The sequence below is a fragment of the Salvelinus fontinalis genome, chromosome 18, assembly GCF_029448725.1.
Source record: "Salvelinus fontinalis isolate EN_2023a chromosome 18, ASM2944872v1, whole genome shotgun sequence".
Classification (NCBI taxonomy): Eukaryota; Metazoa; Chordata; class Actinopteri; order Salmoniformes; family Salmonidae; genus Salvelinus; species Salvelinus fontinalis.
The window spans coordinates 35,385,069-35,407,208 of record NC_074682.1 but is presented as its reverse complement, the minus strand read 5'-3'; the positions used below and the strand labels follow the sequence as shown (position 1 = coordinate 35,407,208).

General features: G+C 43.6%; 1 protein-coding gene and 1 long non-coding RNA gene across 3 annotated transcripts; one reads left to right on the top strand and one right to left on the bottom strand.

Annotated features, from left to right (window-relative positions):
* The first annotated feature begins 1,058 nt into the window (after positions 1-1,058).
* On the top strand, positions 1,059-13,575 carry LOC129815407 (uncharacterized). 2 transcript variants are annotated; one of them, XR_008753424.1, is made up of 2 exons: positions 1,059-1,354; positions 12,893-13,575. It is a non-coding gene; the product is annotated as an uncharacterized LOC129815407 (long non-coding RNA). The 2 variants fall into 2 exon arrangements; XR_008753425.1 differs by lacking the exon at positions 1,059-1,354 and adding an exon at positions 1,431-1,490.
* Positions 13,576-14,649: 1,074 nt separating this feature from the next.
* On the bottom strand, positions 14,650-21,575 carry prph (peripherin). The gene is made up of 9 exons (XM_055869204.1): positions 20,806-21,575; positions 18,018-18,078; positions 17,266-17,361; positions 16,834-16,998; positions 16,611-16,736; positions 16,134-16,354; positions 15,994-16,043; positions 15,724-15,797; positions 14,650-15,565 (listed from the first exon to the last, which is right to left on the bottom strand). The coding sequence occupies exons 1-9, from the start codon at positions 21,381-21,383 to the stop codon at positions 15,467-15,469; spliced, it is 1,470 nt and encodes a 489-aa protein (XP_055725179.1). The 5' UTR covers positions 21,384-21,575; the 3' UTR covers positions 14,650-15,466.
* Positions 21,576-22,140: the final 565 nt, after the last annotated feature.

Sequence of the window (22,140 nt, the reverse complement as noted above, 5' to 3'; positions counted from 1 at the left end):
GAGAAATAAGCTTGGAAAAGCTTTTGGAAAATTTCTGCGATCTTTCATTTCAGCTCATGAAACATAGGACCAACACTTTACATGTTGCATTTATATTTTGTTTAGTGTATCTAATGTTAATCGGTAATAGGTAATTAATCAATTGGCTACATTTCTTTCAATGTACCTGTTAGCAAAGGTGCCAGCTAGAGATGACGTGCAGGAGCTTGCAGGGATTTGTAGTTTAGCATGATGTGATGCAAATTAGCATTTTTAAATTGAGCGCAAATAGAGCTGAATATATTGATACAAGTCACCTTGTCCAAGAGAGATTTACATGGTTATCAAAACGGCATGGCAGGGTAAGCCTACACGAAACACAGCCCTTATTGTAAGTGTTTCTAAAATCCCCTATGGGAAAAAATGTATAGCAGGAAAAAGGATTGGAACTATTTCCTTGTTTAACCGCTAGGTTTTGTGGGTATTATTACACCTCCATTGGTGGGGCTCTTTTGAGTCGTCGCATAGTGTGACGTGTGCGATGGCTTTGTCCATTCATTTAATACAGACATTGTTAGTTGAATGACAGCGCGCTTAACAGGTATGAGACACACACGATTCCTATAACAGAAACAATTAATTAAAAGTAATGTCATGGTTTGCTGTCCAATTTGTTTGCTAAGTTAGCTAGCTAGCAAACAATGGCCTGTGTTTGTTCGTTTACACAATCATTCAATCACACAATTTTGGCAATTATACATACCAGACCAAGCCGTAGTGATGACAAAAGGGACAGTTGTGGTCAGACTACATTAATCAGTATCAATATATTTCCTTAGATATTAGCGAATTAAAATACAATAAGAGTCCATGCACTATCCAGTTTAGCGCCACATCTCACGCCTAAACGATTCATGACGATTCTAGCGGTGTTGCCAACTCCTCAGTAAGGAAAGTAGCTATTGGCTGTCCTAGAAGTCGCTACATTTGCATGTAATTGTGATGGACGCTGTAGAAGAGAGGAATAACGTTGTGGGAGAGACAAAAAGTGTGTAAAAAACACCCTAAATATGTTTAGAACTACAAATGAACATTCTTCTGTCGATTCTTGTTTTTTTTATGTCACAATTCCAACCCTCCTCCTTTATCCGGGCTGGGACCGGCAAAAGTGACCCAAAAGAGACACTCTGGCGGAGTTACTTAGTTTTTTATTAGATTTTTTTGATTTTGTTTTTTACATTTACAACCCGCCCTGAATGTAAGCCTGGGCGGGATCAGCCAGCGGCGGCATCCCGCATGCGCGATTCATTTGCATTCTGGACACGGAGGGATGAACATCTCCTGCTCTGATTGCAGCGCGAGGACTGGGCCGCCTGTGAGTGCTTTGGGACGGGGACGGGGACGGGGACGGGGACGGGGACGGGGACGGGGACGGGGACGGGGACGGGGACGGGGACGGGGACGGGGACGGGGACGGGGCCAACGGCAGAACCCGCTGCTCGTTGAGAAGAGTAAGAACAATATGTGCTTTCATGTCAGAGTCTCCAATATCACCAGAAAAAGTCGCTAGATTTGTCGCTAGTCGCTTTTTTGAAAATGTGTCACTAGAGGGGCCTGAATACTCGCTAAATATAGCGACAAAGTCGCTAAATTGGCAACACTGGATTCTAGTCGGATGTTCATCTTCTTTAGGATTTGTTTGGAGGAACTGTGATAAACGTGTACTGTCCCTTTAAAAACTCCCAGCCAGCCATACCAGTTTGCGGGCCGGTCATTGTTCACCATAATGAAAACAGATCACGTTTAGACTACGTTTACTTCTTGTTCGAAATCCCTGGTGTTACCTAAACAAAAACCCAATAACTTTTAGCCACTTTTGAAAAGTGAAGCAAAGCTATAATGCACGCATTTTCCCTCTAAATGACACAAACAATTTTCTCTGGCATAATTTGATACGACCACACCCGGTGGGGAAAGTACAAATTGTATCCCGTTCCTCCTATAATACCCAATGCTAAATTCAAAGTTGTGGTTAAATATACGGATTTGCCAATCATTATCAAATGTTGAATATACAGGTTTAGTAATTTTATCAAATAGATTAGTATAGTTCAAATAAAGATATGCGTTTACTAGCGCTCAACCTGTGTTAACTAACTGCAACAGGCAATAGTACGGGTTCGATAAACCAAACCCAATTTATCACACAGGTTGGATCTTGAATAGAATATACAAGGTCAATCAACATCTCTTAATCAAAACTATACTGCAAGAAGTAAAGAAAATAGTGTACCTGAACAATGGCCAAATCCATTCGAGTAACGTAATCGTGTAATCCCCTCTAGTGACGTTGTTTTACGTCATTACAAAACAAATCATCCTGTCTCCAGCAACATACACTGATTAGTAGCCAATACAATACCAAAACTAACTGTCTTATTCATCCCTCTAGGCAAAACATCTACTTACTCCAACTGAGTTTTGCATCAAAACTATCGTATAAGTAAAATCAACTTCTCAACTTTCTCTACTCCAAAGTGTAAACGTACCATATACTTTGCTAAATTTATATTGCATGTCAGCCAATCCATAACAATAATAACATTAGTCTGTAAATTTAACCTAAATAAGTTATTAAATGTATTCTCTCTACTCCGAATTGGTTTTAAGTTTTTCTCTATGTCACCAGCATTCAAACAGGCTCCCCGTCGACTGGGAGACTGTTGAGTGTGGCAATACTGCCCTCTTCTGTCCATTCTCTGTACAGCTCTCCACCCAGTCTATTCAACCTTCTCAATTTGAGCCATATTAGTTTCTTATTATAACTTTTGTTTTATAATTTTTGTTTTTATCTGTTATTACCTAGTTAGACTAGAGTGTCTGTGACAAATAATGTGAGATTATAGTATGTGGTTAATGTGTAACTTGAGTATATATGGTTACGTTATGTATGTATGTATATATGTCCTTTCACATAAAAGCCTGATACAGTACATACAGAGGGATACAATCATAAAGCAACAGACATACAGTGTGACTTGTCTTATATCCAACACGTCTTATTCAATCAGTGAACTTGTCTTATTTCCAAAACATTGCCGTTCGGTAATATGCGCATATAAACCCAACTTGTCTAATATCCAATGTCTTGCCGTTCACTTGTTACAGGGGACATGTCTTATACAGTGAATTGCCGTCGATGGTCCACCTAGACTTGTCTTATATCCAATTCTTCTGCCTTCCCCTGGACTATGTTGCCGTCCACTTTTAGTCGAGGGTCCACCTAGACTTGTTAATCGACAATTTGTCTTATATCCCACATACCATGTAAATACATTAAAATCCGTGAAGTCGGTATATTGCCGTTCAATATTAGAACTTGTCTTATTTCCAATATCCCGCCCGTCATGGTGGTTATGTGGCCATTGTCCTCAATCACTTCCCTAAAGTCTTATAGACTTTTAATAAAACAACCCTAGCTTAGATACATGCACACACACAAACAGGCTTTTAATATCACGTCATACACATACAGGCATTCCATTGTTATTCTGTTGGCCAACTGAAAATGCATTCGCCATCAAGTAGTACGTAATTAAATAATACGTAGTTAGTTTTATTGTTACTTTGTTGTAGTGAACATATGGTTCAAAAATTTAGTAACTTACACCAGTTAGGTTTTCTCACAAAATAAATTTGGTTAACTCAAATATGCAGAATTTCAGTTTTGAAACAATAGGCTCTGCTTACCTGATTTTTAGTAGACCGGTCTTTTTGTGAGAGGACCCCGTCTGGCGACAGTCTAGGCCAAAGGCTGGATGCCTCAATGTCCAGCGAAGTTCCCTCAGATCACGTCGGGATCACCATTTGTTAGGGTTGCGAAAGTTCAACTGAGATAGGAACAATAGTACACCTGAACTTGGTTAAAATAATTGTTTAATTCAAAAGTTAATAAATGGCAAATAAATTTTTCGTATATACGGGTTCACTGCACCACCCCGCAGGGTGGAACAAGGAACTGATTTGCTTCTGACAAAGATAGTATATTATACTCGTGACAGAGATAGTTCCCGCTTCCGAGCCGGCCTGTCAGAGTAGAGACTGGGCGTGGTTTAGACTCACCCAGCCTATCGTTGGTGTTGGCACATAAGCTGGTCCCAGCTTCTTTGCGCTTTCTGGTGTCCTTTCGCTGTTGCTGTGTAGATTACGCTCCTTCACCCCAGAGACTGGGGTCAGACAGTTTTACGCTACCCCAGAAATCACTCCTTTCAATGGTGCCCTGTAATTTGAACACAGCAACTTAGCTTAATTCTTTTTTAGTTAACTAGGCAAGTCAGTTAAGAACAAATTCTTATTTACAGTGACGGCCTACCCCGGACAATGCTGGGCAAATTGTGTGCCGCCCTGTGGGACTCCCAATCATGGCTGGATGTGATACAGCCTGGATTCAAACCGGGGATTGTAGTGACGCCTCTTGCACTGAGACGCAGAGCCTTAGACCGCTGCGCCACTCCGGAGCCAGAATGCCGCTGGGTTTGTGTTATAGAACTTAGTCTAGCCCTGTTGTGAATCCAATTCCAGTGTATGAAATCACAACTTATTATGAAATGACACGTTATCAAAATTATTTATCAGCATTATGCTTGTATAAATAAACTCATTATACACTTTATATCAAATAGGCTATATCCAGTCTACCATTCTTTAACAGCAAAAACACAGCAAAAACCACTTAATTTTTATTTCTACCATAGGTCTACACACTGTCGAATTTTTTAAATTTGAAATCTGTTTTTATTAATGCAATTACAGACCAAGTCTATATACATAAAAATCCTATTTTAGGTTATATCTTGTTGACTTGAAAGGCAGCAAACAAGTACACAGTAAATTATCCAGTGTTAAATCAACACTGATTGTGTTAAATTTAACACTGGTCCAGTGTCTATTCGGGTCCACACTTTTCAGTGTTAAATTAACACACTGTTTAATGACAGCCTTATTTGCATATTTCCCAGGGTGCCTTGCCTTTTGAGTGAATTGTAGAGTTACTCCCCTTGACTGTATTTGTTAGTGACAGAAACATGGTTGTTGCATTCATTCATTTTCAGTCCTGTCGCCTTCACCAAGTCAGATCCTAAGCAAATATGTTATCGTTAAAATGCAAATATTTAAGATGATAAGATACATTTAAAGAAGGCCTTATTTTGAGGCCCTAGTTTTACATTGGCTGGAAACTCATGGTTTACAGACCACATCAGGCATGCATGTCACATTATCATGTGTAATTCCTACTGAGTGGAGATATCCAACATTTGGAATTCTTATTCACCCTCAACCTGCTTAGCTTCCTCAATTACCTCGCTCCCCTGCACATCGACTCGGTACTGGTACTCCTTGTACAGTGCCTTCAGAAAGTACTCACAACGCTTGACTTATTCCACATTTTGTTATATTACAGCCTGAATCTACACACAATACCCAATAATGACAAAGTGAAAACGTGTTTGTAGAAATGTTCACAAACTTATTGAAAATTAAATACAGAAATATCTCATTTACATAATTATTCACACCCCTGATTCAATACATGTTGCAATCACTTTTGGCAGCGATTACAGCTGTGAGTCTTTTTGGGTAAGTCCCTAAGAGCTTTGTACACCTGGATTGTACAATACCTGCACGTTATTCTTTAAACAATTGTTCAAGCTCTGTTAAGTTGGTTGTTGATCATTGTAAGACAGCCATTTTCAAGTCTTGCCATAGATTTTCAAGCCAATTTAAGTCAAAACTGTAACTAAATCACTCGGGAACATTCAGTGTCATCTTGGTAAGCAACTCCAGTCTATATTTGGCCTTGTGTTTTAGGTTATTGTCCTGCTGAAAGGTGAATTTGTAACCCAGTGTCTGTTGGAAAGCACACTGAACCAGGTTTTCCTCTAGGATGCCTGTGTCATGTTCTGACCTTAGTTCCTTTTTTATGTCTTTGTGTTAGGTTGGTCAGGGCGTGAGTTGGGGTGGGTAGTCTATGTTCTTTTTTCTATGTTATATTTCTGTGTTTGGCCTGGTATGGTTCTCAATCAGAGGCAGCTGTCGATCATTGTCTCTGATTGAGAATCACACTTAGGTAGCCTGTTTTCCCCATTTTGGTTGTGGCTGTTTATTTTCTGTGTAGTGTCTGTTCACCTTGCATAACTGTTTTGTTTTCTCCTCGTTGTTATTTTGTGTAGTGTTCTGTTTTCAATAAAATTATGACGAACACTTAGCACGTGTAACGGCGATCCTCCTCCTCTCCATCTTCGGAAAAGGAGGAGTATTGAGGGAACCAAGGCGCAGCTAAGTTTGAACACATATTTATTAAACAAGACGAAAAACGAACACGAACTACACTTGAAATGATACAAAATAACAAACGACGTAGACTGACCTAAACATGAGAACTTACATAGACACGAAGAACGCACGAATAGGAAACAGACTACATAAACCGAAACAGTCCCGTGTGGTACGAAATAACATACAGACACGGAAGACAATCACCCACAACGAACACTGTGACAACGCCTACCTAAATATGACTCTTAATTAGAGGAACGCCAAACACCTGCCTCTAATTAAGAGCCATACCAGGCAACCCAAAACCAACACAGAAACAGAAAACATAGAATGCCCACCCAACCTCACGTCCTGACCAACTAACACACATAACAACTAACATAAATAGGTCAGGAACGTGACAGCACGCTGCATTTTGGTCCTCTTCTCCTTCACCAGACGAGAATCGTTATATCCCGTGCTTAGCTCCATTCTGTTTTTTTATCCTAAAAAACTCCCTAGTCCTTGCCGATGACAAGCATACTCATAACATGATGTAGCCACCACTATGCTTGAAAATATGAAGAGTGGTACTCAGTAATGTGTTGTGTTGGTATTTGTGAGGTACAGAGATGAGGTAGTCATTCAAAAATCATGTCAAACTATTATTGCACACAGTCCATGCAACTTATTATGTGACTTGTTAAGCAAATGTTTACTCCTGAACTTATTTAGGCTTGCTATAACTAAGGGGTTTAATACTTATTGACTCAAGACATTTCAGCTTTTCATTTTTTATTATTTTGTAAAAATGTCTAAAAACATAATTCCACTTTGACATTGTGGGGTATTGTATGTAGGCCAGTGACACAAAATCTCAATTTAATGCATTTAATAAATTCAGGCTGTATCACAACACAATTTGGAAAAAATCAAGGGATGTGAATACTTTCTGAAGGCACTGTATGTAGTCATGTTATTTTTACTCGTTAATTGCTTATGCACTGAGAATTTATTTTATTTTATTTTCACTATTTAAAAAAAGTATTTATCTTTAACTCTGCATTGTTGGAAAATAACCGGTAAGTAAGCATTTTACTGTTCTACAACTGTTGTTTACGAAGCATGTGACAAATAAATTTTGATTTGATTTGAGTTTTTGTATTCAGAATTTCTGCCAGGGTTGGGAAGATGAGAGGAATTTATTTATACTATATGAGAGGAATTTGGCCTGGTGACCAGTAAAATTGTGCCTTTTTAAGTTGTGCACGGGGCAGATTTCGGACCCGAATGTTAACCTGGATAGTAGAAATCGCAGTTTACTAACCCAGCTGGCCAGTGCCCCAAAATCCTTGTTGAGATTGGTGTGGAAGAACTTGACTGGCCTGCACAGAGCCCTGACCTCAATCCTCATCGAACACCTTTGGGATTAATTGGAACGCCGACTGCGGACTAGGCCTAATCGCCCCACATCAGTGCCTGACCTCAGTTATGTTCTTGTGGCTGAATGGAAGCAAGTCCCCACAGCAATGTTCCAACATCTAGTGGAAAGACTTCCCAGAAGAGTGGATGCTGTTATAGCAGCAAAGGGGGACCAACTCCATATTAATGCCCATGATTTTGAAACGAGATGTTCGACGAGCAGGTGTCCGCAAACTTATAGTCATTTAGTGTATGTGAAAACGGCGCATAAAAAATTGTGATTTTCACTTTAAGATTTGCGGTGATGTAACGCTTGTCGTGGTTGGAATGAGAAGAGGAGGACCAATGCGCAGCGTGGTAAGTATCCATTTTAATAAGAATACTTGAACAATGAACAAAAACAATAAACTGACAAACGACCGAGACAGTTCCGTATAGTGAAACACAGACACAGAAAATAACCACCCACCAAAACACAAAGGAAAACAGGCTACATAAATATGGCTAAACACAGAAATAGACAACCTAGACATACAACATAGAATGCCCACCCACATCACACCCTGACCAAACAAAACATAGAAACATACAAAGCAATCTATGGTCAGGGCGTGACAGGTGATGTGGGGAGCAAGAAAATAACCTACCTTGGGCTAGAAACTCTGTCTTTTTAATAATAATAATTTATAATAATTTATTACATTTCTATAGCACTTTTCATAGAATCTCAAAGCTCTAAAAGAAGAAAAAAAAAAAGAAAAAAAACAATATATCATGACAGGTCAACCAATAGAGGCCAAGTCTTTGAAAGCTGCATCCTCCAAAGATGGAGAAGGTCAGTTCATGGCTTGAGCGAAGGGAGCTAGACAGAGGATGGTAGATGATGGTGATGTAGTCTGCTGATGATCTTGTATTGGGCAAGTCTGGGAACCAGCCTGAATCTTATAGCAACTGGACTTCTTTTTATTATTGGGGTGGGGGGTTTACCACGGATCATAGAAATGCGCTGTTTTCACATACAGTGCCTTCAGAAAGTATTCAGACCCCTTGAATTTTTACCACATTTTGTTACATTACAGCCTTATTCTAAAATTAATTAAATAAACATTTTCCTCAGCGATCTACACACAATACCCCATAATGACAAATCGCAAACAGGTTTTTATACCTTTAAGCAAATGTATTAAAAATAAAAGACAGAAATACCTTATTTACATAAGTATTCAGACCCTTTACTATGAGACTCGACATTGAGATCAGGTGCATCCTGTTTCAATTGATCATCCTTGAGATGTTTCTACAACTTGATTGGTGTCCACCTGTGGTAAATTCATTTGATTGGACATGATTTGGAAAGGCACACACCTGTCTATATAGCCAGACGGAAGCCATTCCTCAGTAAAAGACACATGACAGCCCACTTGGAGTTTGCCAAAAGGCACCTCAAGACTCTCAGACCATGAGAAACAAGATTTTCTGGTCTGATGAAACCAAGATTGAACTCTTTGGCCTGAATGCCAAGTGTCACTTCTGGAGGAAACCTGGCACCATCCCTACGGTGAAGCATGGTGGTGGCAGTATCATGCTGTGGAGATGTTTTTCAGCGGCATGGACTGGAAGACTAGTCAGGATCGAGTGAAAGATGAACGGAGCAAAGTACAGAGAGACCCTTGAGGAAAACATGCTCCAGAGCACTAAGGACCTCAGACTGGGGTGAAGGTTCACCTTCCAACAGCACAACGATCCTAAGCACACAGCCAAGACAACGCAGGAGTGGCTTCATTACAAGTCTCTGAATGTCCTTGAGTGGCCCAGCCAGAGCCTGCGATTGAACATCTCTGAAGAAACCTGAAAATAGCTGTGCAAATCAAATCAAAGTTTATTTGTCACGTGCGCCGAATACAACAGGTGTAGAGCTTACAGTGAAATGCTTACTTACAGGCTCTAACCAATAGTGTGAAAAAAAGGTATGTGTGTGTGTGTAGGTAAGTAAAGAAATAAAATGACAGTAAAAAGACATTTGAAAATAACAGTAGCAAGGCTATATACAGACACCGGTTAGTCAGGCTTATTGAGGTAGTATGTACATGTAGGTATGGTTAAAGTGACTATGCATATATGATGAACAGAGAGTAGCAGTAGCGTAAAAAGAGGGGTTGGCGGGTGGTGGGACACAATGCAAATAGTCCGGGTAGCCATTTGATTACCTGTTCAGGAGTCGTATGGCTTGGGGGTAAAAACTGTTGAGAAGCCTTTTTGTCCTAGACTTGGCAATCCGGTACCGCTTGCCATGCGGTAGTAGAGAGAACAGTCTATGACTGGGGTGGCTGGGGTCTTTGACAATTTCTAGGGCCTTCCTCTGACACCGCCTGGTGTAGAGGTCCTGGATGGCAGGCAGCTTTGCCCCAGTGATGTACTGGGCCGTACGCACTACCCTCTGAAGTGCCTTGCGGTCGGAGGCCGAGCAATTGCCGTACCAGGCAGTGATGCAACCGGTCAGGATGCTCTCGATGTTGCAGCTGTAGAACCTTTTGAGGATCTCAGGACCCATGCCAAATCTTTTTAGTTTTCTGAGGAGGAATAGGCTTTGTCGTGCCCTTTTCACGGCTGTCTTGGTGTGTTTGGACCATTCTAGTTTGTTGTTGATGTGGACACCAAGGAACTTGAAGCTCTCAACCTGCTCCAATAAAGCCCCGTCGATGAGAATGGGGTCGTGCTCGGTGCTCCTGTTTTCCACAATCATCTCCTTAGTCTTGGTTACGTTCAGGGATAGGTTGTTGTTCTGGCACCACCCGGCCAGGTTTCTGACCTCCTCCCTATAGGCTGTCTCGTCGTTGTCGGTGATCAGGCCTACCACTGTTGTGTCGTCTGCAAACATAATGATGGTGTTGGAGTCGTTCCTGGCCATGCAGTTGTGGGTGAACAGGGAGTACAGGAGGGGACTGAGCACAGGAAGTCGTCAGGAAGTCCAGGATCCAGTTGCAGAGGGAGGTGTTTAGTCCCAGGTTCCTTAGCTTAGTGAGGGTACTATGGTGTTGAACGCTGAGCTGTAGTCAATGAATAGCATTCTCACATAGGTGTTCCTTTTGTCCAGGTGGGAAAGGGCAGTGTGGAGTGCAATAGAGATAGCAGCACCTGTGGATCTGTTTCGGCGGTATGCAAATTGGAGTGGGTCTAGGGTTTCTGGGATAATGGTGTTGTGAGCCATTACCAGCCTTTCAAAGCACTTCATGGCTACGGACGTGAGTGCTACGGGTCTGTAGTCATTTAGGCAGGTTGCCTTTATGTCCTTGGGCACAGGGACTATGGTGGTCTGCTTGAAACATGTTGGTATTACAGACTTAATCAGGGACATGTTGAAAATGTCAGTGAAGACACCTGCCAGTTGGTCAGCACATGCCCGGAGCACACGTCCTGGTAGTCCGTCTGGCCCCGCAGCCTTGTGTATGTTGACCTGTTTAAACGTCTTACTCACGTCGGCTACGGGGAGCGTGATCACACAGTCATCCGGAACAGCTGATGCTCTCATGCATGCCTCAGTGTTGCTTGCCTCGAAGCGAGCATAGAAGTGATTTAGCTCGTCTGGTAGGCTCGTGTCACTGGGCAGCTCGCGGCTGTGCTTCCCTTTGTACTCTGTAATAATTTGCGAGCCCTGCCACATCCGACGAGCCTGTATTTACGCTTTGCCTGTTTGATGGATCGTTGCAGGGCATAGCGGGATTTCTTGTAAGCTTCCGGGTTAGAGTCCCACACCTTGAAAGCGGAAGCTCTACCCTTTAGCTCAGTGCGAATGGTGCCTGTAATCCATGGCTTCTGGTTGGGGTATGTACGTACAGTCACTGTGGGGACGACGTCCTCGATGCACTTATTAATAAAGCCAGTGACTGATGTGGTGTATTCTTCAATGTCATCGGAAGAATCCCGGAACATGTTCCAGTCTGTGATGGCAAAACAGTCCTGTATCATATGACCACTTTTTTATAGACCGAGTCACTGGTGCTTCCTGCTTTAATTTTTGCTTGTAAGCAGGAATCAGGAGGATAGAGTTGTGGTCAGATTTACCAAATGGAAAGTGAGGGAGAGCTTTGTACGCGTCTCTGTGTGTGGAGTACAGGTGATCTAGAATTTTTTCCCCTCTGGTTGCACATTTAACATGTTGATAGAGATTTGGTAGAACTGATTTAAGTTTCCATGCATGAAAGTCTCCGACCACTAGGAGCGCCGCCTCTAGGTGAGTGGTTTCCTGTTTGCTTATTTCCTTATACAGCTGACTGAGTGCGGTGTTAGTGCCAGCATCTGTTTGTGGTGGTAAATAAACAGCTACGAAAAGTATAGCTGAGAACTCTCTAGGCAAGTAGTGTGGCCTGCAATTTATCACAATATACTCTACTTCAGGCGGTAGTGGATCGGTTCTCCAAGGCCGCCCATTTCATCCCTCTCCCCAAACGAACCTCTGCCAAGAAGACGGCCCAGCTCATTATCAGCACGTCTTCTGGATCCATGGACTCCCGGTGGACATTGTCTCTGACCGGGGTTCTCAGTTCTCGTCTCAGTTCTGGAAGGCGTTCTGCACTCTTATTGGATCATCGGCCAGCCTATCCTCCAGATTCCATCCCCAATCCAACGGCCAGTTGGAGCGAGCTAACCAAGACCTGGAAACCACCCTAAGATGCCTGGTCTCAACCAACCCAACTACCTGGAGCCGGCAACTTGTCTGGGTGGAGAATGCCCGGAACACCCTTCCCTGTTCAGCCACGGGACTCTCCCCTTTTGAGTGCTCCATGGGGTATCAGCCTATGCTCTTCCCAGAACAAGAGCAGGAAGTCAATGTATCCTCGGCCCAGATGTTCGTCCGCCACTGCTGACGTACCTGGAGAAGAGCTCGGGCAGCACTTCTCAAGACCAACTCCAGGTATCACCAACAAGCGGATCGCCGCCGGACTCCAGCTCCACGTTACCGCATTGGGCAGAGGGTATGGCTTTCCACACAGGACCTGCCCCTTCGGGTGGAGTCCCGCAAGCTGTCCCTCCATTCATTGGTCCTTTTCCCGTCTCTAAGAGTCCTTAGTTCCACTGCTGTCCGTCTCTTGTTACCCCATACCTTCCGTATTCACCCTACTTTCCATGTGTCTAGGATTAAGCCCCTCTCTCACAGCCCTTTGTCTTCTGTCTCCAGGCCCACCCCTCCTCCCCTTGTCATCGATGGCCAGCCGGCATACACGGTGAGACACCTCCTGGGTGTTCGACCACGGGGCTGGGGTTTCCAGTACCTGGTTGACTGGGAGGGTTACGGCCCGGAGGAGAGGTGCTGGGTTCCCACTAGAGACATCCTGGATCCAGCCCTCATCGCCGACTTCCAACGCCGACACCCGGTCAACCAGTTATGCGCCCAGGTAGGATGCCAGGTGGCGCCCTTAGAGGGGGGGTAGTGTCATGCTCTGATCTGTTTCACCTGTCCTTGTGCTTGTCTCCACCCCCTCCAGGTGTCGCTTATTATCCCCTGTGTATTTATCCCTGTGTTTCCTGTCTCTCTGTGCCAGTTCGTCTTGTTTGTCAAGTCAACCAGCGTTTTTGTGTCTCAGCTCCTGCTTTTTCCAGTGTCTCTTTTCTCGCCCTCCTGGTTTTGACCCTTGCCTGTCGTGACTCTGAGCCCGCCTGCCTGACCACTCTGCCTGCCCCTGACCTCGAGCCTGGCTATCGTCTTGTACCGTTTGAACTCTGACCTGGTTACTGAACCCTTGCCTGCCCTGACCTCGAGCCTGCCTATCGTCTTGTACAGACCTGGTTTATGAACTATCGCCTGTACCCGACCTGACTTTTGCCTATCCCCTTCTACTATAATAAATATCGGAGCTCAACCATCTGCCTCCTGTGTCTGCATTTGGGTCTCGCTTTGTGCCCTTATACAATGTATTGAATTGACCACAATCAAGTTGTAGAAACATCTCAAGGATGATCAATGGAAACAGGATGCACCTGAACTCAATTTCAAGTCTCATAGCAAAGTGTCTGAATACTTATGTAAATAAGGTATTTCAGTTTTTTTATTTGTAATACATTTGCAAACATTTCCCCAAAACTTTTTTCGCTTTGTCATTATGTGGTATTGTGTGTAGATTGATGAAGAAAATGTTTTATTTAATGAATTTTAGAATAAGGCTGTAATGTAACAAAATGTGGAAAATGTCAAGAGGTCTGAATACTTTCTGAATGCACTGTATGTACATGTAGGAATGGGTAAAAGTGACTACGCAATAAGGATAGATAATAAACAGAGTAGCAGCAGCATATGTGAAAGTGTGTGTGTGTGTGTGTGTGTGACTACAGTGTGTTTTGTGTGTGTGAGAGTTTATGTATTGTGTATGTTTGTGTTGAAGTGTCAGTGTATGTGTGAGTCTGTTAAGTCCCAGGGTTCTTAGTGTAGTGATGCATTTGAAGGGCACTATGGTGTTGAATGCTGAGTTATAGTCAAGGAACAACATTCTCAAATAGGTGTTCCATTTGTCCAGGTGGGAAAGGGCAGTGTGGAGTGCAATAGAGATTGTGTCATCTGTGGATCTATTGGGGCGGTATACGTATTGGAGTGGGTCTAGGGTGTCTGCAAGGATGGTGATGATGTGAGCTATGACCAGCATTTCAAAACACTTCATGGCTACAGACGTGAGTGCTACGGGTCGATAGTCATTTAGACAGGTTACCTTGGTGTTCTTGGGCACAGAGACTATGGTGGTGTGCTTGAAATATGTAGGTATTACAGACTGGGTCAGGGAGAGGTTGAAAATGTCAGTGAAGACGTGTGGATGTACTAATAAAATCTTTATTGGGGGGGCCTATTCTAGAGGGGGCTTCAGCACTGTCTCGCCCCTCCTTGGAGCTGCCCATGGGTAGTAATATGAGAGGAATACACATGAATGACAAGACAAACTCCATAGCTCTGTTCCATTTGACTTTAATTGCATTTGTATTGTTTTTAATTCTCTATAGCTGTCAGAAACACACATTCTCATATGTTCGCATAGCACATTTCCCTGTCAGGGTTTTGTATTTTGAGCAGAGTGCAATGTGCAGAGTATGTGGTGCAGCAAGTGCAGTATTCTACCATCAATCCCATTGGTGGTCCCGCTATACCGAGACATTTTCCCTTTCAAACGGTTCCTTATTGATGTCCACTGTCTCTCAAAGCTACATCAGATTGTGTCCTTCTACTGGAGAGAATGTCAGAGAAAAACTTTTTTCTGTGGAGGGGTCACTAAAACCCTGTTGCTTTGTTATGCCACTTTCTATTTCCCCTTGGTGAACGATAAGTTCAGCTACAAAACATGTTATGTAAGGGATTTCAATGTAAATTAAGGCCTCAAGTGATGTATCAATAAAAATGTTTGATTTGCAGCAGGAGCTACTCAAGTTTGCGTTCATTCACTGCTTGATAGCGCTATCGTGTCTTTGTATGCTCATGTAAGGCTGTCTTTGTCTTTTTTCTTCAATGAGGAATGATCGGTTATTAAAAGTAACCCCACGGTCACATCCTGTGACTAAGTTTGCTATCTAAGAGATTTCTTAAAGTTTTAACATTGCACAAATATCTACTACAGGCACTCTGCTCAACAGAAAATATCTGTTAAATGGTGAAAGGTGAGAAGCAATTAAGGAGCTTTAAACTATTTATTTTACTTCTTGCTTTTCTTTTTTCCATCTTTTGTGTTGTATTGTTACATCTAAATCTGGAACAGGCGATTGGTACCTAACTATTCTAGTCATCCCTGCCATTTCTATCATGGTCCCTGTCATTCCTGCCATGGCTGCCATCCATCTCGCTCCTCTCCTTCTCCGTCTTTGACTCCTTCACCACCTGGAGGAATAGAAGAAGCGAAACAGACCTCAGTCAAATTACATCACTTACAGCAAGTGATGTATAGTGAAATTACACGGTATAGTAAATATCATCATGGGGATATGGAAAGTATGGAACACATTTTCTTGATACCAGGAAATGTTTAGAATGTTTACCTCTCCATCACGAGTCTCCACTGTCTTAATCACCACAGGCTTCCTTTTAGGGGTGTCTGGGGTGTGGTCATAGGCTATGAGGGGATAAGTCCGATTTAGTAACATTGATACTGTGCATGATCATTTATATAAATTTAATAAATTATGAATTTGTTAAATCTAAAGATGATATTGACAAGTATCTGTGTATTTGCTTGGAGAAGGAAATAAAGTAATAGTAGAAGAGAGAGAAAAAAATACTAGTATTATTGGCAATATGATGTATCTCACCCCTATCACCACTACGGCCGTACTGGGAGGGATGCATGGGAACAATAATCCTAAAGAGAAATTAAGCAATAGGATGTTATCTCAGCAACATGTTCATAATCAAACACAAGTAAGGATGTCCTAACCCTTATCCTCCTCACCTGCTCTCCTCTCCCTCCAGCAGCTTGCGGTAAGTGGCGATCTCTATGTCCAGGGCCATCTTGACATTGAGAAGGTCCTGGTACTCCCTCAGGTGGCGGGCCATCTCGTCCTTCAGGTGGTGTATCTCCTCCTCCAGGCGACCCACGTTGTCCTGGTAGTTATTGGCCTCCATGCCAAACTGGCCTTCCATCTCACGCATCTGCCTCAGCAGAGCCTCGTTCTGAAAAATACACACATACTGTACATATGAGGACAATTGTTTTGGGAAGATTCTGTGGGAGATTTTTAGGAGAGGAAATTATGAGGGATTTTTCTCACTCGCATCGTCCTCTACTTACATGCATGACCCACTTGGGTGATTCATGGCTGGCAGCCATTTTGGGCTAAGCCTGAGATCAATGTACTCTAGTTCCTCACTCAGCCAGTGTAAACTGGGGGTGATTACAGATAAATAGGAAGGTTCTGTGAGGCCTCACCGTGCTCTTCAGTGCATCGATCTCACAGCTGAGGGACTGCATCTGCCTCCTCTGCTCATTTTGCTCCTGCTTGGCCTGCCTCAGAGCATCAGTGTTACGTTTGGCAGAGTCCGTCAGGTCAGCAAACTTCGGTAGCACAGAAAGAACACACAAATAAGGACAGGTGTTACTCTGCGTGTGTGCATGCATGAGTGTGTGTGTCTGTGTATTGTTCCCCCCTCACCTTGGACTTGTACCACTCCTCAGACTCATGCATGTTCTTGGAGGCGATGTTCTCGTACTGGGCCCTGATGTCCTTGAGGGCAGCAGCCAGGTCAGGCCTGGCAGTCTGTTCCACCTCCATCTTCATCTGCTGGGTCTGGACACTCACCTGCACGTCCTGGATCTCCTGAAAAGACCGCAGAGCAAGTGAGAGGTTTAGTGGGAAAAAAGGCCTCTAAATGGCAGGTACAATCCAGATAGGTATGATGCAAATCAACTTTAGTGAACTATTCACAAAAATATGTACAAAAATAAATGCAAGTAGGAGCAGATCAGCATACCAAATTACAGGTAATACACCAGGACCATAACATGACCATCAGGACCACAGTTTGATTGTTATCCATCACAAAGATCATGATTTGTGCTCGACCATCTCAGCAGCGGCATCTACCTCTTCATGCAGCTTTTTGAGGAACTCAATCTCATCCATCAGAGACTCGATCTTCCTCTCCAGTTCCAGACGAGACAGAGTTGCATCATCCACATCCTGGTTTTAGATCAAAGTACTATTAGTAAGTAATTCATCAACCCCCAAACAGGTAAACAAATGTTTTTGTCTTGGTTAGATAACACTGAACAGTGGGTAGGTTGCATATGGTAATATATCAACAATGCAGTGCTATCAATATTGTGTTTTGTCATTGTTATAACCCACTGGGCACAGACGTCAATTCAACATCTATTCCACGTTGGTTCAACGTAATTTCATTGCAATGACGTGTAAACAATGTTGATTCAACCAGTGTGTGCACAGTGGGAATTATCCTGGGTTGTATTCATTCGTGCACACTGTTGCAAACCATAGAATAATGTTTTGCAATGAAAACAAGCATTTCTTATTGGAGAAGTTCAGATTAGTTCCTCACCGTTTCAGCCTGTTTGTTTCTGTTTGGTTCTTAGTGAATATACCCCTGATTTCCGGGTTCTTAGAGCTGCCATGTTATCATAATAATCAGCTCTATCTCAGCGAACCAGAAGATGTCACTGTTATGCAGGTCTATGAGGAAAAATATGCTTTGGGTTGGGCCCTGACATCATAACTGGTGTGTGATTCAATCAGACTTTTACAGTCAACTATCGACTCGCTGCCCAAAATATTGATTTGGTGTACAGTGTGATGGTTTGAGTCTAGGGTGTGTTTACTTTGCGGAAGACAATCAGGTTACTCTCAGCCTTAGCCCTCTTCTGATTTTCCTCATCCAGCCTGTATGAAGAGGGTGGGGGGTTAGGGTGTGGTCACACATACAAGGAGAACATATATCTTACAATCACGCATAGGCCTACTGTTGTAAATTCATGTTGTAATTTCATGTTATCTATTTAGGGGACTCCTTAGAATAAATAAATACATTAATGGAAAAAATATATACATTACCTGAAATATATAAGACAATATATTTTGTAGTTAATAAACACACATCCTCTGTATCTCTTTATGGCACTTAATAACTTTTTCATATCGTTTACAATGCTTGGGCTTTAGTCTAGGTTAAGTCCTGCTCTGGACAAAGGAAGCTGAAGCATTGGGACAGGGCTGAACACAGTGCTAATTGCATAAGTGCTATCCAAGGTGTCATCCCAAATGGCACACTATTCCCTATATAGTGCATCCCCTATATGGCTCTGATCAAGAGTAGAGCATTAGATAGGGAATAGGGTGTAATTTGGGAAACAGACCAAATATGTCTGACTGGGTATCATAGGCCTCCTCTGGAGGAAGCATCAGCTGGCAAAAGAAGCCTCTGGATCAATTTGGTAATTCACAAGTCCTGTAAAAGGTTTAGGGTTAGCGTATCCAACGGGGTCAGCAGATGCTACTCCAAACAAATTTTGGCAAATCACTTGTTAGAGGTCATGTGGACTGCACACACCCTACTTTAATCCTGACAGCTCTGGGCATTCTGCCGCCAAAGATAAAACTATGTAAGCCTATAGTATACTGACTGGTCCGACGAAGCCTTCCCTTTCCCAAACGTGAAATATACTTTATGCTGCCTCATCTCATCTTTAATTCATGCCGTGTTGCAGGGGTCCTTTTTTCCTAATGGGGTCCCTGGCACTGTCCCATCAGCACAAGGAGACACTGAACACCCACCCCCTAATGGAGCCACTTTCATTGAGTCACATAGATTTTTCCAGATACAATTTTCTCCCCGCCTACACTCCATTTCCCGACCCCTCCTCCTCTTCCTTCTCTTCCGCCTCCTCCCTCTCTCATCACTCTCCCTACTTCTTTCCTGGCTCCACCTTGTGCACAGTCTATCCATCCTCTTCTGTCATCTATCTCTCTCTCTCTCTGGGTCAGGGATGTGTATGTGTATTTACATGTAGCTAGTGTGTGTCTACAGAAATTGTTCCGATAATCTAAGTAACACTAGTGGGGGAAAATACTGTTTCCCATAACTGGTTGTCTGATTCTTCTAAATATTAACTTTCATAGCTAAATATTGTGATTTGGTTTGAAAGGGCTGATGGAACTGCAGCGTAATTTCGAATCACTTGTGTTATTGTGTATATATTTAAATTCCATGCATGCAGGGACTTTCAACTTCCTTTTAATTAAATGCGTTTCATTTAATAAAACTGCATGTACTGGATGTGGGGGTTTGCTGCCTCATCTCATCTTTAATTCATGCTGTGTCACAGGGTTCCTTTTTTCCCAATGGTGTCCCCTGGCACCGCCCCATCAACACAAGGAGACACTAACACCCACCCATAATGGAGCCACTCCTATTCAATCACATTGATTTAACCAGATGATATTTTTCTCTGCGCCTACACAGCCTCTCCTCCTCTTCTTCCTCCTCTTCCTCCTCTTATGCCCCCTCCCTCTCTTATCCCCCTCCCTACTTTTTTCCTGGCGCCACCCTGTGCGCAGTCTATCCATCCTCCTCTTCTGTCATCTCTCTCTCTCTCTTTAGGGCCGGGAATAGACATGGGGAGTGTTTGTGGACTAATATGTAACTAGTATGTCTACAGACATTTTTCCGATAATCTAACTCAAATGGGGAACAATACTGTTTCCCATAACTAGTTGTTTGAATTTTGTCAAATTTAAGTTTCAAAGCAAAGCATTGTGGTTTGGTATGAAAGGGCTGACAGAACTGCAACATCATTTCAAATCAAATGTACTGTGTCCATATTTACATCCAATGCATGCAGGAAGTTTCATCTTCCTTTTAACTACATTTCTTGATTTAATAAAACAGATTTAATAAAATAATCTGCAGATGCTCAACAAATGCTGAGATGTTCAGGGAAAGTTTGTAAATACTACTAATGTAGACATGTTTGGCTAATGTACAAATGTTCTGCTACTGTATCCAATGCATTGTTTTCCTTGGTGTCCCATTCGTTGCTTGGTTATGATATGCTGAAGCACTTCATCTTGTTTCTTTGTTGGATCCTGTCCATTGCCATGATATTCAGCATGCACACACACACACACACACACACACACACACACACACACACACACACACACACACACACACACTGCAGTAAACCACAGTGTGGTAGTATGCTGCGGTGCTTTTGTTTCCGTCCTTCCAAAGTGCCACGCCCCAGCTAGACAACCACTGCTGAGGGGAGAGTGGTGGTGATGTGGTGAAAGTCACAGACTGTCCACAGTCATACGCCCTGCCCATGTCCCCTCCTTGACAGGCTCTGTCCAGAATGTGTCAATCAACATCAAAGCCCAAAAACAGCCAGTCCCCTGCCACCTCTGCCAACTTTCTAAAATACACTTCCAATTGTTACACCCCCCTTTTCAAACACCACTACCACCCAAAATGTATCTGCGTCACTCATGTACATCCACAACTATAACACCCCACCTTCCTTACCCTAACCCTCACTTCCCAAATCTACCCAAACATCCTCCATACCCCACCCCATACTAACCTCCCTCTCCCTCCTCTGTGTCACCCACCTCTGTTTGAGGAGGTTCATGTCTTCGGCCAGGTTGTCCCTCTCAACCTGGTACTGGTCCCTCTCCTTGCCCACGTGGTCCAGCTGGCGCCTCAGCTCCCTCAACTCCTCCTGGAAGAGCTCGGTGGCCCGGTTGGGCTTTCCCTCCTGCAGCTGGCCCTTGAACTGGCTCAGCTCTTGCTGCAGCCCGCTGTTCTGCTGCTCCAGGTAGTGCACCTTGTCAATGAAGCTGGCGAAGCGATCGTTGAGGTCCTGCAGCTCCACCTTCTCGTTGCTGCGGGTGGCCAGGAACTCGGCGTTGACCGCATCAGCCAGCTGGAAGTCAACCTTTTCGTAGGTGAGACGGGGCAGCTGGGTGCTGGAGCGCTGCCGCTGCTGGTGGTGGTAGTTGGAGGAGCGTGAGGACACCACGGGCGACATGGAGCGCATGTAGCGCCCACTGGACATTGGCTTGCGGGAGTTGACAGACGAGTAGGAAGGAGAGTAGGAGGACATGGAGATGGGGTTGGGTACCCCGAACGTGCGGCGATAAGAAGTGGAGGCGCGGCCTGAGTGGTGGATCATTGAAGGGTGGCTCATGGTTGAGGTTTGGTGGTCTCTAATTCTGCTAACTATCTAATTTTTACTATCTATCTGTCTAGCTCTCCTTCTTGCTGTCTCTCTTTGTTGGAGCCAAAGGTGCCTCGGAGCAGGGAGTGAAGCAACAGGACGTCCGACTGAGGAGTGCCGGAGCTTTTATACACACGACATCCCATCCTCCTCACCCCCACTCCCGCTGCCTCTCTGCAAACAGCTCCTCCTCACCCCCACTCCCGCTGCCTCTCTGCAAACAGCTCCTCCTCACCCCCACCCTCCCTCCCTCTTTTCTAGTCTCCAGATCCCCTGCCTCCTTCCTCTATCCATCACTCCTCAACATACATGCAGTCTTAGGCCACACCCCGGCCTACAGTAGCAGGCCCTCCTCCCTCCCTGTGTTTTCTTTCTCTCTCTCTCTCTCATTTCCCATCTGCCCCTCCCTTTTATCCGTAGCACATGGCAGGAGGCCAAACTCTCCCACGTTAATGCCTCTATCTCTAAAGATGTCTCCATCGCCAAGCCCACCTCCCTCTCCTCACCTTGACAGCTGATACAGTGTATCCTCTGTAGGATGCTGTGTCCACTCCCTGCAATTCTTTCTCCACTTTTCCTCTCTTGATTTATCAGTACATCTCCTCCTGTTGCTCTGTCCCACTCCTTATCACCATCCTCTTCTCTTTCACTGTTGATGTCCTTAATTTACTGTTACTGTAATGGTAGATATACATAAGTGATATCATCAATGTGATTATGTAAGACA

What these genes read in the sequence shown, in the direction of transcription:
- prph (XM_055869204.1), bottom strand. Translation starts at nt 21,383, where the DNA reads ATGAGCCACCCTTCAATGATCCACCACTCAGGCCGCGCCTCCACTTCT. An exon ending in TCAAAAAGCTGCATGAAGAG is followed by an intron (nt 16,999 to 17,265) that starts GTAGATGCCGCT and finishes CGGTCTTTTCAG; the next exon opens with GAGATCCAGGACGTGCAGGT. An exon ending in TCGATGCACTGAAGAGCACG is followed by an intron (nt 16,355 to 16,610) that starts GTGAGGCCTCAC and finishes TGTATTTTTCAG; the next exon opens with AACGAGGCTCTGCTGAGGCA.